Raw genomic sequence first — 17,036 nt, 5'->3', positions numbered from 1 at the left:
ATTTTAATGATACCTCATTTTAAAATTAAATAGAAAGTACGGTTTTCAAAACAAACAAACAAAAAAAAGTAAGGAAAAGAAAACCTGTGAATTGGGAGCAACCTCCCTAATCTGAGAACATGGTTAATGCAGTGAGACCAATAAACTAGATTTTCAAATCGTGCAGCTGAGACTCTGCGCTGCATTCTGATCCCAGGCTTAACAATCCGGCCTTGTGATTCCAACTTGGACTCCTGGCGGGATGCGCTGATCTGCCCACGGGTTTACACCCAAGCACTTGACAGTGGAACGTTTTCATTGCGATGAATAAATTGGCATTTTGGCCTGGTAAATTCAGTCTCCAGAAACTTGGCTAATATTTATTAGCACTTCTAGTCCCAAAAGATTCAAACACTCTCAGAGCACTAACAAAATGTGCTACTTTCCTGGCTCCTCAAGAATCATCCGGTGAGGTCTCCCAGCATTAGTCTGTCAAATGTACCTCTGTCCCCTGACAATGGCCCTCTCTGGCTGTGCTGCCCCAAGAGAGGGTGCCTGGTGGTGATGGGATGGGTCTAGGGTGATTCTCAGGAATTCCAAACCAACCTCCTCTAAACCCCCTTTAATTTTGCCAGAGTCCCTCCATGTCTCACCTTATTTGTTACAGCTCTCTCTGGTACCTCTGTATCCATCTTCCATCCCACCTCCCTCTCCTCTTGCTTTGACTTTTTCAGTAGTTCCCCAGAATTTCCACATTCAAGTTCAAACCATTGTGCTTAGTTGAGGTAACAGTTTCGCTTCATCTGCAGCTACTCCACCCCACACCCACTCCTTGCTTACTTTCCGCTTCATCTGGTGTTGCTCAGTTGGTGGCATGATTGACATTTGCGTGGGACAGTTCTTCACTGTGTGGGACTGTCCTGAGCATTCCACTAGGTTTAGCATCCCTGTCTCCTGCCCACCGAATGCCTGTGGTACCCACCTTCAGACACTGTGACGACTAGAATATGCCTCCAGCTATTTCCAAACACCTGCTGCTGCCCCTTTTCCAGTTGTATGGCTCCTACTGGCCCTTCAGATCTCAGCTTAAATGAGGGCTAAACCATATACAATTGCCATCTTCACAGCTTGAGAACACTGAATATTGGCCATTTAATGTGGTTCAAGGGAATATTTTTTTCTTCTGGAAACCCTTACTGCTAATGTCCTGTATTTAGCCTCCTATGACTTCCTTCGTCCGAGTGCTTACCACCCCGTGTTGTAATAGCTGATATTCTTGGTGTCCCCTCCCTCTCCCCACACTGCTCAGCCTTAATTATCTGGGAGTGAGGACCAAATCCTAACTTAATCTCTTGGTATCTCCAGCTTCACTTGGCTCAGTGCCTGACTCGTAATAGACACTAAACCCATGTTTGATGAATAAACCAACAGGATGTTGAGCATACTTTCCCCGATGACTCAGTGTTGTTATTCGTGAGCACAGAGATGCCTTCAGGACCTGCTGAATCACAGGCTTTGGCTCTACACCAAATGACCCACCATCGCCCACTTTATGGACGTGTGTGCCTGGATTTTGACTCCTGTCATCGGCGTACCTGCCCCCGCTAATCCTCCGTGGCCTTTGGAATCTGCAGCAGACTGGAGTGCTGTGCCAAGGCGCTCCATGGTCTTCTTATCGTATTTCTGGGTTCTTGCTAGGTTTCACACATTGTCTCCCATCCAATTAGTGAGGCAATCAGTTTCTAAAAACCCTCTGAATAATCATTTCCTCTATGGAAATGTCTTAAAGATGACTCAGAAGGACGTGCAAAGAAGAGCAATGTTCCCGTGCGGAGATGCCCACTCCCAGGACCACGGCTGGTGACAGGACGATGGACTGAGTGATTTCTCAATGTATTTTCTAAATGGTTGCTGTGTCCCTGTAGTCACAAAATATTTGGCCATAAATTTTTTTTATTTTAAAAAGTTTTATATTAATACATATTGAACTATGTCTCAGATACAGGATCTTTCTAATTTTTGGTTTGAATGACTTGAATTTTTTTAAAAAAGTCAAAAAACCTTCCTATTATAATTCATACAGAATGAAGTCCAGGGCCATAAGGGATAAAGATAAAAGGAACAACCAAGCAGAAGTAAATGGGGAATATAATTTTTAGAAAATTGTAGTATTTACTAAACCTTTAAATATTTGTAATATGCCTCTTAATAAATACTATTTAACTCAATCAATTTTTGGTGCTTTCTTTTATTTTCAATATTTATTTTTCTTATCATTTTTTTCTTTTTTACAAGGAAATTACAACAGTGTAGGAAACAAAACTATATAAACAGAAGAATGTTAGATGCTTTTTTTTTTTAAATAGCCTTCTGCCTGTCCGTATCTTATTCCTTCACACTTAACTTTCTAACTCATACTAAACCGAACAGCTTATGGAAAACCAGTATTAAATAGCAAAACACAAAAAACCCACATACATAAATAACATAACATAAAATAGAGTGTAAGGTGATGCTTAACAAAGCAAACTATGATGCAATATGAATCAACTTCACTAATTGGACAAGTCCAAAGACGTGCAAACTAGATAAGCTCTGAACCCTCAGCGACGTGCAGGTGGAACCAGCTCCGGCTGGGTTCTTTTTGCTCTTGGGCTGTGTCCAATTCCGTTCCAGGGAGCATCTGTTTTTACATCTTCTTGACTCTTTGACTATCAAGAGAAAAAGACAGAAAAAATAAGCAAAGACCTGGCAGGCAGGAACACCTTTGGTACCTGCAGATGGCCTCACACGCCCTAACCGCATCTCAGGATGCCAAGCAACTCAGAGTCCAGGTGAGGAAATCGGGTTCAGCGAGGATAGGCCTTGCCCAGCGTAACCCAGCTAAGTAATGAGAGAAGCAGTTTACGCCCAGTTGCCTTGTGTCTTCGTTCAGTGTCTGACACCCTCGTGTGAGGGGACTCTAAATGTTACTCTAGTATCATTGATGTAAATGAGAGCCGCTGGTCCCTTCCCGGCTTTTAACAACCATATGTCATGTAGTCTGTAAATTATACAAATAGGAAGCATCTTTGCAACAAAAATCAAGCAGCTAGTGCCTATCAAGTGCATAGAAGAATCTGATACAGCACGTGAAAAATCACTAAATTAAAAAAGTTAAAATGATCTACAAGTGGAAAAAAATGAATTTTTGTATTCATAGTCCAATTCAAATTTCCCTTTTAAAATTCTACTGTGCTTAGTCTAAAAGCATCCCCGTGAGCCTATGATCCACCACTCTGAACACTGCTCTTGCCCCGAATGTTTGGAGAGAGGTTAACAGACTGGGGACGTTCCATACCTGAGGATACGAACAGCTTGTTTCACCCAGTTCTTCTTTGGATCCGCACACACGGCTAATCTTTTCCTTGTGTGAAAGCTGAAAAATCAGACAAATTGATTTGTATTTAAAGAGCTTTTAATTTTTTTTTTCACACAGAACACGCAATGAAAATTTCATATCCCAACTGTTTGCTGTATACCTTATACAGTTCATTTGTTTCAGAGATGAGACAAATGCAAAAAAAAAAAAAGTTACTTCTGATAACGCTTGACGCAAGGAATGAAAGTGATTCTCCCTGACTTTCGCTGCAGTTTGGTTGCTCAGTGGCAGAAAGGTTAAGTCCCAGAACTGTTATTTAATTTTGTTCGTGGTGGTTACATGAAATATGTATATATCTGATCAATAGCTTTTCTTATTCAAAGTATAGTACCCTCTATAAATCAAGAATATTGTATGCAACAGTATAATTGCTCTGAGTTTTTACTTACAGCCCCAACCACTTTCTGGTAGAAGATGCTCATTTCAAAGTTTATGTCTCTTGTATTTTCCTGAGATAGCATTTTAGTTGCTTATAAGTTTATCTTTGAATGTGATTTTGCCCGCAACTATATTCATTCTCTAAACTAAGCTTTTGCCTTCTTCCAGTCCTACTGAAAATGAGCTTTGAAGTATACGTGTCTACTAAAACAAAGCTGTCTTTGCTACAGCAGAAATTTCTGAATGAAACTCCAAAAAGGCAAAGCTTTTTCTACCTGAAATTCCCATGGACTCCTAGCATAATCGGCTTAGAACCCTTCATAACTTACATGATTGCGTTGATGTCACAAGCCTCATTGGCCAGCTGCTGTGTGAAGCCCACGATAAATCTGGGGTGAAGGATTCGTTCTGTATATTGGAGGCAGCAGTCAAAGCTACTTGCTGCTAAAAAGAAATGAAAGGTACTGAGTCCACATAAGTGAACTTATTTCATGATAAATATTATGGAAAACCTAGAATCTGATTTGTATGGTAAATAAACTACCTAGAACAGTTTCAATATCTCTGAGACCCAATTTAACATAGTTTCCAGCTCTCTTAAAAAAATAGTTTATGTACTGAGAAATGTTGGTTCAATAGTACTATTTAGAAGCACATGACTTCTCATAGAAGGAATACCTTTAGTAAGAAACACAAACTGACAGTGTTTTATTTCAGTTCACTGTAATCACTCAAGAATATATACCTCCCTCTTGAAGAAACCCTTATGAGTAGCCTTTCAAATGAATAAATTGGCAAATTTTAATCTACTATCTGGTTACTGGGTATTGAGAGGAAGGGGAAGACAAGAAGTTACAAAGGAAAATAATTTATAGGAGCTGCTAATAAGAGCTTCAATTAAAGCATTTTGAAATTATAATATTAGTTAATACGAATTTTTTATTTTGTTCATAAAAGTTCAACACATGTATCTTCAGGAATTCACCTGTTGCTAAAAGTGAGGTATTCTTACAGTAGTAAAACGATTCTTGGACACTCCCCCAAGTTAAATTACAACCTTCTGTAAGGTAAGGGATGCACTGGCAAGTGATGTCCTCAAAGCCTTGCAAGAATGAAGAAGTCAGGGGCCGTAATCCATCCCCAAAGGATGAGTTTTGAACTTCGACAAAGTGAGAAAGTTGGAGAAGTGGGAGCGTTTCCTGCATTTCAGAATGACCCCATTCAGTGATAATGGTACACAATTTACCTCACTCCCAGAAATAGCACTTCGGGCTTGTTCTGGAGCTTGGGTCTCTAAGAGGTCTCTAAGAGTCCATCCACTCCCCTAAATCTGCTGGAATTAACCAAAGAAAAAAAATCCTGATGGACAGCAGGGACCATTTCCTCTTCTACTCTCCAGTAAGATGAAACCCCCATCACCTCCTTTTGAAGATTTCCTAACAGGCTTGCATCCCTTGGGGACCCTCAGAGGAGCTCAAGGCTTAGAGGAAAATGAAAACAGTTCTTCCTCCTGTGCTCGAAGAAAGGGTGACACCTACCTTCTGACTTGCTGCAGAGGTGGAGTAGCAGCACTGACATCAAAGCAGCCAGGAGCAAACTCTTGGTACTGCACATCATTTTCAGCTCAAAGAATGGTGTGCTCAGTGCTGGGTACCCAGTGCTCTGGGAGTGCTGTTAGGTTTGATAGCCGCCTAGGTCTAGGATGGCCCTACTTATAGCAAATATTGGGAATGTACACAGAAGGCGTGTTCCCACATGGGGTTTTCCCCATTGATTAACCTGCCCCATTATGTCGTCATAAAGAAAAACCTCAGGGAAAACTTCCTGCCTTTCCCTAATGTTGGGAAGGTGTGAAGGTCAGGATCGAGTAGGGGGTGGAGGTTGAGAAGGGAAAATCCTGTAAAACCCTTTGACTTTGCAAAGAAGGAAAAGCAGTTCATTCCTGTGCCCAGAAAAGATTTCTGCACAGTTTTCACTTAATCTCTTGTCTCTGAAAAGAGAGGATAAGGATGAACAATAATACAAAGGTCAGCCTCACACAGGAACATTACAGAACTCCTATTGTTACACTCTGTTTGCTTTCAAGAGCCAACTGGGGGAGAGAGAGGATGAAGTGAACACCAAGCATACTCAGGCACGCATGTACAATTTTATCATTGGTACTCAGCTTTCACCAAAAGACTTGAATTTCTAGGCTACCCTTTGTAGCAGGTAATATAACAATGCTTAGTAGTGTCCCCAGTTTTAGTGGAAAATATTAGCTCTTAAACAAGACTCAAGCTTCAGCTTCATCTTGGTTTCAAGTCAACTTTTTCTAAACCTTCTACATTAGCATGGCTCTAATCAACACTGCAGCCCGGAAAATGATCCCCACTTGCCCTTAACTCATCATGCTGATATGGTTACATAACTCAATACAAAGCCTCCAAAGAAAAAAAGAAGAGGAAACAACTCTATCAGCACTGGTTAATCAACAAAACAAAGGTCAAATTATAATGGTAGTGGTAATAATGTAGTATGAATCCCTAAACTCTGACAATGTAATAAGAACTCTCTACCAGGAAGAATATCATTGTAAGCTAAGGACTGGGTTTGAAATGACACAAGGGAGTTTGGGGGGGTGATGAAGTTATTTTCTATCCTATTATAGGCATGGTTACACATAACTGCACATGTGTTAAAATTCACAGAGCCGTACGTACATCAAAATAAAAAAGTGAATTGTATTATACGACCATTTAAAAAATAGTTTAAAGATACTGAAATCATAAAAAAGAACTGTCCATTAAACATAAATAGGCTGTAAGTAAAGGATCCAAAAAGATTTATGATGCTAAGAGTAAACAAAAGAGAACTAGAGTTGCTATGCCTGATCTAACAAAATTGATTTTAAAACAAAACAAAAGTTACTGGGGATAAAGAGGGAGTTCCATAATGCTAAAGGATCAATCCATCAGAAAGATATATGACCACATATATACCTAACAACAGCATCTCAAAATACATAAAGCAAACACTGACAGATTGAAGGGAATAATAAAGAATTGAACAATAAAAGTTGGATACTTTGGTACCATATTTTCAATAATGAATAGAAAACCCAGACAGAAGATGTCCAAGAAAACAGAAGCCTTGAACAACACTATAAACCAACTAAACCTAACAGACATCAATAGAACTCTCTAACCAACAGCAATAGAAGAGGCATGCTTCTGAAGTACACATGGAACATTCTTCCAAATAAATCGTATGTTCTGCCATAGAACAAGTCTCAATAAATTTAAATCATACAAAATACATTTTCAAAGCACAATGGAATTATAATTCAATGACAAAAGGAAATTTGGGGAATTCATGAATATATGGATGTTAAACAGTACAGGCCTAAATAACCAATATGTCAAAGGAGTCAATAAAGAAAGAAAAAAATACTTTGAGACGAATGAAAATGAAAACACAACATATCAAAACTTAAATGATGCAGTAAAAACCCTGCTCAGAGAGAAACTTATAGCAAAACAATGGAGGAAATCAACAGAACCAAAAGTTGGTTAATTCTACCCAACATTCAAAGAAAAATTAAAAACCAATCCCTGACAAGCTTTTTTTTTTTAAGAAAAGAGGAGGGAACAATTTATAACTCATTCTATGAGGACAGTATTACACTGATATCAAAATAAGATAGAGACACCAGGAGAACACTACAGACCAATATCCCTTATGAATAGAGACACAGACATTCTAAGTGAAATGCTAGTAAACTGTATCCAGCAACATACAAAAAGGATCATGCACTAAACCCAGGAAATGTAATACACAATAGTAACAGAGTGAAAAACAAAAACCATCTGAGAAGCATTTGAGAAAATCCCACACCCATGCTTTAACAATCTCTGATATCTCTTTCGGTTCTTGAAAGGAAGGAATTTATGCATGAGCCTATTAGTGGTTATCGAGTAGCATCTTTTTTTTTTTTCTGAGAACTGGTATCGGACCTACTCCCTGTAAGAATTATATGAAGTGTCATATTGATAGATATCTCATGTTTAATACTGAGACTGTGGCCGAAGATGGAAGCCTTCTTCATCATGGTACTTCCTCTCGTGATGCCTGCACTGACCCCTGGCACATTGGCTCTGGTTGACTCTGCAGGTCAGAGTGATATCCTTTGGTTACTCCTCCCCCAAATATCTCTTTAGTGGTCACGATGATATCTGTGGGCCTCTTTTTGAACCTCAGAAGCATTAGACCTTGGATTTCCTAGATCCAATATATAAGTATTTCTCAGTATTATTACACATCCTTGCAACATAGTGAATATATGGGCTAGAGCTTTTGTCTCAGGATCAACAGGACACAAGGAAACAAGAGTTGTGGATATTTAGTGTGTTCTGGAAAGTACTTTTTACAAAACTGAGCTGCCCTGCTGAGGTTTTGGAGGAATCACCTGGCCTTAGCATACATAATAGTTATTTTCTTCATAATTGTTTGCCCCAAATTGCCGTTTCTCAAAGAGCTTTCTTAAGCCAGTGCAGCAGGTATCTCTGAAACCCATGTCACATTCTTTTGGGTCACCTTGATTTCAGCCCCAGCCCCAGATAGTGGAGTGAACCCAGATCACATCAGGCTGACAACAGCTTACCCAGAGTTTGGTCTACTTGTCTTTCTGCTACAAGACCTTCTCAAGGCTGAGAGAGAATCCTGGACAAATCTCCTCACCCCCAGGCACAGCTTAAAACTGTAGGGGGTTGAATGCCCCTGAGGACACTTCGCAGATAATGAAGGGTGTGAACCTGCTGACAATTAGTCTGTTCCCCATCCTTCAGGGGGAATGATTCTGTAAGACATCTCTTTGTTCTCTGGAGGTTCTAGTGGAATCAATTCCCCAGTGCCCACAGAATGACCTCGAAAGTTTTTCCTTCCCCTACCCCCCACCCCCCACTACTTTGTTTCCTGGGATTAGCTCTCAGATACGTTACCGACACCTGAGGCTCTGTTTTCAGGGGAATTCAAACTCAGAGTCCAAGAAACAAGATGCCTGGTTTGTTTTAAGCATTCATTGTGGGAATTCGCATTTTGCTATCCTCCACTGAAGCTGGAACTTATTATTTTTATTTTTAGTGATCTCTGTAATACCTTGGTACTTGGTGTGTATGATTAAGCCTGTATGGAAACTGTAGCTCATGTTACTATCTAAAGAAAACAAAAGCGTAGGCTGATGGTATATAATACCACCCATTTGATAATCAGATAATAAGCACTTGAGGAGGAAATGAGAAATGATCTCTGACCTAGAGAGGAGAATCTGACTTCTTCATCTGGTCCTCATGGTTCAACCCTGATGAAGCTGAATGCCTCGCTGGCTTTGGTGTCTTCATCTTTAAAATTAAGGTATTGAACTAGACGGTCTCCATGCTTCTCTAGCTTAGAAATTCTATGATTTGGTACTATTCAAAAACCATAGTAAGAACCATGTTTTGTTCCTCAAAGCTCAGCTGCAATCAGGACCCAGAGGTGCAGAAGCTGGAAAGCTCAGGCTGTCTGGTTCTCTGTACCCTGAATCCCATCCACCTCTCACAACAATCAAATATCACATTCTCTATTAAAATATCTGGCATCTAGTAGGTGCTCAGTAAATGTTGTTTTTCCCTTACATTTTGGCATTTATTTTCCATATATTTAAATTTTTATTGATATATCAATTTATTAAATCACACTGTTTCTTTCTTCCAATTTTAGTATATGTGCTGCCGAAGCGATCACTGTACCTTTCTTCTATAATTTTTTTTATTGAAGTATAGTCAGTTTACAATGTTGTGTCAATTTCTGGTGCACAGCACGATTCTTCAGTCATACAGTAAACGCTGTTTTAAAAGGAACTTCTACCATCTTCCAAAAGACTTCATGGAATCCTTCTCAGAAAGAGAAGTTTTTGATGGTCACTCTGGTTAAGTCAGCATGGCTTGTCTTATTCTCATCCATCACAGAAATGGAAGGGGAGTTAACTTTTAAATAGTCACATTTTGTTAATTTCTATGAAAATATTTCATATAATATGAATATGGCACTTACCATATTGCTTTGTTTTAAAGTTATTTGTGTATTTTAGTTTTCTTATTGTAAATTTCCTTTAATGTAGTCATAATGTTCTAGCCATCTGTATATACCACTAAGTCCCTTCCACAGAAGACACTTGTCAAATTTTTTTCTGGAAAAAAAAAAAAGAGCAAGACACTGGGACTCTACTACATGCAGGTCTCATTAGGAATACCCTGAGATAGTGGAAAAGAATGGCTAGAAACTAAATTCCAGTGTGGTAATAACCTTTTTAAAAATGTTTAAATTTAAAAAAAATTTTTATTAAAGTATAGTCAGTTTACAATGTGTCAATTTCTGGTATATATCATAAGGTTTCAGTCATACATACACATACATATATTCGTTTTCAGATTCTTTTTCATTATAGGTTACTACAAGATAATGAATACAGTTCCCTGGGCTATACATAAGAAATTTGATAATAGCCTTCTAATAAGTTGGGTTAGAAATAATTTTCTTATGTTAACCTTATTAGCATATTCATTGGCTGAACAAAAAATCAATTGAAGGTCACATTTAAAAAAATTTAAATAACAAATATGAAATGACACATCTATCAAACTAAGGATAGGGAAATACAATTTCAATCAATGTAAAATTATCAAAAAATCAGTTCTCTTTTATAGTTATAAAAAGAGAGATGGGATTAAGAGATGAGAGAGGGAAGAGAAAAGGAGAGCTTATGTGGAACAGAGAAGAGGGAGAAATGAACACAGATTGAAAGCAGTTAACAGTAGAAGTAAAGAAAGAAAGGGGTGTGTGAACTGGGGTCAGTATTAGATACACATAGGTGGAGAATTTTTGTTGTCATTATAGGCTTTATTGAGATACAATTCACATAGCATAAAATTCACTCTTTTAAAGTGCACAATTCAGGGTGTTTTAGTGTATTCACAAGGTTATAAAAACTCATCACTTTCTATTTTTAGATTAAAAACGTAAGGAAGAAACTTCATACCCAGTAGCAGTCACTGTCCCTTCCCCTCCTTTCCCTTAACCCCTCAGCCTAGCTCTAGACCATCACTATTCTATTTCCTGTATATCTGTAGGTGTGCTGGTTTTGAAGATTTGATATAAATAGAATCAAATAATAGGTGGCTTTTTTTTCCACTTAGTATAATGTTTTCAAGATTCAACCATGTTGTAGCATCTATCAGGACTTCTTTTACTTTTATTGCCAAATAATATTCCAATGTATAATTTCACCAAGTTTTATGTATCTATTCATCAGTTGATGACATTTGGATCATTTCCACTCTTTGGCTATTGTGAATAATGCTGCCATAGATGTTCATACAAGTCTTTGTGTGGAGATATATTACTTCTCTCGAGTATATACCTAAGAGTGGAATTGCTGGGTCATACGGTGAATCTATGCTTAACCATTTGAGGGTCTGTCAATGTGTTTCTCAAAGTGACTGCACATTTTTCATTTCCATCAGTAACGTATAAGGATTTTAATTTCTCCACATCATTGCCAACACTTATCTTTCTAATTATGTCACATCTTTGTGGGTGTGAAGTGGTATGTCACTGTGGTTTTGATTTATATTTACCTAATGACTAATGATGTTAAGCACCTTTTCATGTGCTTGTTGACCATTTATGTATCTTTGGGAAAAAGTCTTTTCCAATATTTTGTCCATTTTTAAATTGGATTATTTATTTTTATATTATTGAGTTGCAGGAGCTCTTCATATATTCTGGGTACAAACATAAGTCCCTTATCAAATATATGACTTGCAAATATTTCCTACCTTTCCATGGCTTGTTTTTCCACACTTTTTATAGTCTCACTTGAAGCAGGAAAGTTTATAGTTTTGATATAGCCCAATTTGTTTTTCATTTTGTTTCTTGAGCTTTTGGTCTTGTATCTGAAAAATCATTGCCCAACCCAAGGTCATGAAGATTTACTTCTATGTTTTCTTCAAAGAGTTTCATAGTTTTAGCTCCTATATTTAGGTCTATGATCCATTTTGAGTTAATTTTTGTGTATGGTGTGAAGTAACAGCATTAACATGATTAACATTATTCTTCTGCATGTAAATATCCAGTTGTCCCAGCACCTTTTGCTGAAAAGACTATTCTCTCCTCCATTGAAAAGTCTTGGTGCCATAATCAACAATCAGTTGACCATAGATCTGAAGGGTTATGTCTCAATTCTGTTTCATTGATCTATATGTCTACACTTCTGCCAGTGTCACATATCTTGATTAGCGCAGTTTTAAAGTAAGTTTGGGAATCAGGAAGTGTAAGTTCTCTTTTGTTTGTTCTTCCTCTCCAAGATTGTTTTGGTTATTTGAAATCCGTAATTCCAGATGAATCTGAGTATTGACTTTTTCATTTCCAAAAAGAAGTCAGCGGAATTTTGATAGGACTTGCATTGAATCTGTAGATCAGTATGGGGAGTGGTGCCATCTTAATAATAATGTCTCCCAGTCCATGACATGTACATCTTTCCATTTACTTAGAAGCCTTCTTTATTTCTTTAATAATGTTTTATAGCTTTAAGTTACTTTTTTACTTCTTTTGTTAAATTTATACCTAGATATTTTATTCATTTTATGCTATTATAAAAGTAATTGTTTTCTTAATTCTGTATTCAAGTTTTTTATTGATATTGTATAGAAATACAGTTGTTTTTTTGTATATTGGTCTTGAATCTTGCAACCTGGTTGAACTTAGTTTAATGGTTTTTTAGCAGATTCTTTAGGATTTTCTACATACAAGATTATCCTACTTGCAAATTAAGATAGTTACCACTTCTTTTCCAATCTAGGTGTCTTCCTCCTTTTCTTGACTAATTATCCTGGCTAGAACCTCCAGCAGAATGATAAATAGAAGTTGTAAAAGCAGACATCTCTTCTTGTTCTTGATCTCAGGGGGAACACATGCAGTCTTTCAACATTAAGTATGATATGAGCTGTGAGATTTTCATAAGTGACCTTTATCAGGTTGAGGAAGTTCTCTACTATTTCTAGTTTGTTGAGTTTTTATTATGATGGGTGGCTGGTCAAATAAAACCAGCAGCCAGCTCTATTCTGAATTCTTGCAAGGGTGGTTGTTTCAACCAAAATGAAGAGCCCCAAACCAGTCTGAGGATAACAGGCTCTACTATCTCAGAGATGGAGCCTTGAAGGTCTCCACATGGATGTTTGGGTGAGTGTTTGGACACCCATCTAAGTCATGACCAAAGAAAGTGGTATATGTTTTATATGTGAAAACCATGTACTCCTTTTCTGACCTATGGAGAGACCCTCCAGTTCAGATTTAGCGTCTCTGTAGAGGGATTAACATAAAATTCAGCCAACTCCTCTCTGCACTGTCTGTTCTCACCAGGAGGCTCTTCAGTCCCCTCTGGTCTCCTACCTGCTCAGTTTCTGTGTAGTCACAGCAGAGGAGTGTCCATTAATGACACACAGGAGGAAATCAGCAGGGCTGCTACAGGACTCACACTAGAAACCAACAGATGCAACCAAAGTTTTCTGTCCAGGGCCATAAAACCTCACCTTTCCCCAGGCCAGGAAGGGCAGGCTACCAAACAGTCTGCAGGTGGTGTGATGATGCTGACGAACAGAGGTGATGCTCCTTCCCTGCCCTGACATCTTCCCCAGGAGAACTGCGTGGGATGTGCCAGCATCCAAGCCCGGAGTGCGCTCATCCAGACGTGGGGCAAGACAGCTGGATCTGAAATCACCTCTCTTCTGATGCTGATCTTCTTTCTCTCTCCTGCAGACACACTCCAAATTAGCTGGTTTCCCACCCAAAGTCCACCACTTTGCTCTTGTCTGGGTCTTGAATGATTTTGTTAATGTGTTTGTTTTTGGCCTAACTGCTCATACTTGCCTAAGGGCTGCTGAAAATTCAAGTTTTCTCTTACTGTCAAAGTCCTCATCATGATAAATCTTGGACTACATAATCCGTGGTACTTTGGAAGTTGGCAGGTTGAGGCTTTCCATTTAGCAGAGTATCTCCAAAGAGTCCACAGGGGTCCTCCTTTGCAGCCAATATGCTTAACAAATGAAGATTTGCCTCCCCTCAGTGGTCCCCAAATTGCATTAAGACCAGATTTCCTCACCCAACTGACATCCTTCAGTATCTCATTCTCAACGGCTTTGACCAACTCTTTCCCTTAACTTGACAGCATATACTACAAAAACTTAACACAGGTCAAACAGGTAACATCCCAAAGTCTATGGAGGGCCCAGTACATGGACCATTGGTGTTTGTTTAGACACTGGGAAAACGGAAACGTTCTTAGCAGACATCTAGAAAAAAATTTTTCTCCACTGTGATGCTATGGGATGGAATGAATCTTTCCCACAGAATTCTAAGTGGAATCCTGATTTATGAAACTTCCAGGGCCACTTCTTTCCTGCTGTGGAAGATCACCTGTGCTTAGTATGAATTTTAAAACATGCACATGCCTGCATGCACACACACACATAACACATACACATACACACATACACACAAAGGGCAAAGTAAGGGGGAGGAGGGACAAAGGATGGGAATTATTATCACCCAAAGGAAAGGTCCAGAGGGGATGCCTCATTTAAATGGACTCTACTATTCACTGAAGACGATGAAGAGAAATTCATTCGTTCATTCATTCAACAAAGATTTTTGTGCACCTAATTTGTGCCAGAGGCTGTTCATGGCACCTGGGATAGAGTGGTAAACAAAACAAAGTCTCTACCCTCATGCATCTTGGATTTTAATAGATGAGACAGACAAGAAACAAATAACTTAACATATAAGAAATCTAATATTAGATAAGGTAAGGGTTATGAAGAAAGATAAAGTGCGATAACAGGGAAAGGCTGTCCATGGTGCCATTTTACGTAAGATAAGCAGGAAAACATCTCTGGAGGAGACATTGAGCAGAGAGCTGAATAAAGTAAAGGAGTGAGCTCTGCAGATATTTAGGGAAGAGCATCCAAAGTGGAAGGAACAGCAAGTGCAACATCCCTGAGACAGGAAAGTGCTTGGGGTGCTCGAGGGCCAGCGGGGCCAGCGTGCTGGAGCAGATGGAGTGAGGGGCACAGTGGTATGAGATGAGGCCAGGGAGGTGGCCAGGAGGCAGACTAGGTGAGGAGCTGCTTGTTGTTCTAAATAGCACAGGGTGGGATACCACTGGGTAGATTAACGTAGGAGGGGAAAATGTGCCCTGATTTAGGATTTTAAAGGCATCCCTGACTCTGTGAGGAGAACAAAATAGAAGCAAGGAGAGCAGTGATGAAGCTTGTTAATACTAGGGTGGATGTGGTGGAGAAGGTCAGAAGTAGCTGAACTGGGGATAGAGTCTAAAGGTACAAAGAACAGTTATTTTATGTAAATTGGATCGTGAATGTGGAAGAGAAAGAAAAGGTAGGGTTGCTTTGTCCTGATAACTAAAGGGACGGTAGTTCCGTTTAATCAGATGGGCAGCAGTGAGCGAGGAGTAGATTATTGGGGGAAGAATGGAATCAAGAGTTCCATCCCATCTGTAATGTCTAATGGACATGCAGAGAGAGAAGTTTCTTCCCCCCACATAGGACAGTCTAACCTTGATTCTGTCTAGTGTAGCTTAGGCATAGCTGAAACCAGACTCAGTCTTGAGGACCATCAATAACTGGTTGGAATCCATATAAAATCACCTTGGAGACCATTTAGTCATTTTTTGACATTAGATGATACTTAATTCAGCTAAATCTCAGACAAACAAAAAACCAAGAACCTGACTTTCAGTATGGGTGGAAGGATTCACTGTGTTTCACTGTATTGTTCTCGTTAATATGTATAACAGAATCTCCCATTGGTACCACATAATTTGTTACGTATATAAGAAAAAAATTTTAAAGCAATGATGAACATTCAAGGGGAAATGTTTTATGTCATTCAAAACTATTTTTTGAAATCCCAGTTTTTCCAAACTATGAGTAGTCATTGCTTAATTCTTTTCCCATGTCAAAAATAAAATATGACCTATCTATAAGACATAGAAACCACAAAAACTCACAGAGGAGAAGATATGCTACCCTCTGGGGGAAGAGGGCTTCTGATACATATACAAAACTTCTCCTATACATGTGAAAAAAAGCCATTTTTTTTTCATTTTGATTTTCAGAGTCAATGTCCTTGTGATCATAAAGTTTGCTGTTACTAGATGGTATACAATAATGTGGATTATTCCTGACCCATCACTTTAAAATTCTTTTGGTTTTCCAAAAGTCTAATTTTGCTCGGAGAAGTTGGGGATTTAGCTGCCTTTCAAGGAAGCTTTCATTATAATGGAGACAATTCTAAATCCCAAAGTATATGAGTACTCTGAAGGTTTTAACAGGAATTTCCCACTATAAACTTTGAAGTCAATGAGTCTCCCTTGGCACTTCAAAATAGTTTGCATCACCAAGCCGTGCCACTGCCCATGACTAAATTTTCCTTTCAAATAGAGGATCTGAGCCACAGAGGCAACTTCATCCCTTCAACATGACTGATTTCTTAAATCTTCAAGCCACAGGAAATACGAACTTTTCCAATTATAGTATCATCAAACTGGCTATGCCTTTCTTTGCTCAGTCACTGATAGAGCCCCCAAGCTTGGATGGCTCACCCAAGACCTGTGTCTTGAAATCCAGGTTGAAAGAGAAGTTAAAAAGCTACATGAAGCATCATGGGATTAAAATTTCCTAAGAAACTAGACAAATACCATACAATATACCAAAATATTCAGCTGGATGTGTGTGTGTGTGTGTATAACAACGAGGAAACATCTAAATTTGCTGGGGGTACATCGTTAAACTATGTACACTAATTGGCCTGTTACACGCCAAACATTTGCCTTTATTTTCTGTATTGGCACATTTATTTTAACTTAAGTTTTGTCATGCTAAAATTAGGGTTTACTTCTTTGTCAAACATTCCTAAGCCAGGATGGTATTTTTCCTCAAAGGGCTTTCACTGATGAAATGCTGTGCTTCCTGGTTTAATAGAGTTTCCTTATAATAATATTCAATGGAAAATGCAACAAATACTATTCAACAGTTTAATGGTCGATTTTAGTATGATGACTTCCTGGTGCAACAAATAGAAGCTAGCCTTTATGAATTGCTGTGCTGAGAAGGATTTGGAGGCGGAGTGCAGGATGCTGAGAAAAGTTTCACATGTACTGGGAGTG

At 38.7% G+C, this 17,036-nt stretch overlaps 1 protein-coding gene across 2 annotated transcripts; it reads right to left on the bottom strand.

The window, feature by feature from the left end:
• Positions 1-2,211: 2,211 nt before the first annotated feature.
• Positions 2,212-5,457, bottom strand: CCL20 (C-C motif chemokine ligand 20). 2 transcript variants are annotated; one of them, XM_006183266.3, is made up of 4 exons: positions 5,317-5,457; positions 4,108-4,222; positions 3,320-3,397; positions 2,212-2,690 (listed from the first exon to the last, which is right to left on the bottom strand). In XM_006183266.3, the coding sequence occupies exons 1-4, from the start codon at positions 5,393-5,395 to the stop codon at positions 2,669-2,671; spliced, it is 294 nt and encodes a 97-aa protein (XP_006183328.1). In that variant the 5' UTR covers positions 5,396-5,457; the 3' UTR covers positions 2,212-2,668. The 2 variants fall into 2 exon arrangements, with proteins under 2 accessions (XP_006183328.1, XP_006183329.1); XM_006183267.3 differs by having other exon boundaries at positions 4,108-4,219.
• Positions 5,458-17,036: the final 11,579 nt, after the last annotated feature.

The sequence above is a fragment of the Camelus ferus genome, chromosome 5 (assembly GCF_009834535.1).
Source record: "Camelus ferus isolate YT-003-E chromosome 5, BCGSAC_Cfer_1.0, whole genome shotgun sequence".
NCBI classification, from domain to species: domain Eukaryota; kingdom Metazoa; phylum Chordata; class Mammalia; order Artiodactyla; family Camelidae; genus Camelus; species Camelus ferus.
Note: the sequence above shows the minus strand (reverse complement) of the source record. Positions and strands in the feature narration are given on the sequence as shown.

Coding starts and splice junctions, on each gene's coding strand:
- CCL20 (XM_006183266.3), bottom strand. CDS start 5,395: ATGATGTGCAGTACCAAGAGTTTGCTCCTGGCTGCTTTGATGTCAGTG. Junction 4,223..5,316: donor CCTCTGCAGCAAGTCAGAAG/GTAGGTGTCACC, acceptor ATTTCTTTTTAG/CAGCAAGTAGCTTTGACTGC. Junction 3,398..4,107: donor TGTGACATCAACGCAATCAT/GTAAGTTATGAA, acceptor CTGATTTTTCAG/CTTTCACACAAGGAAAAGAT.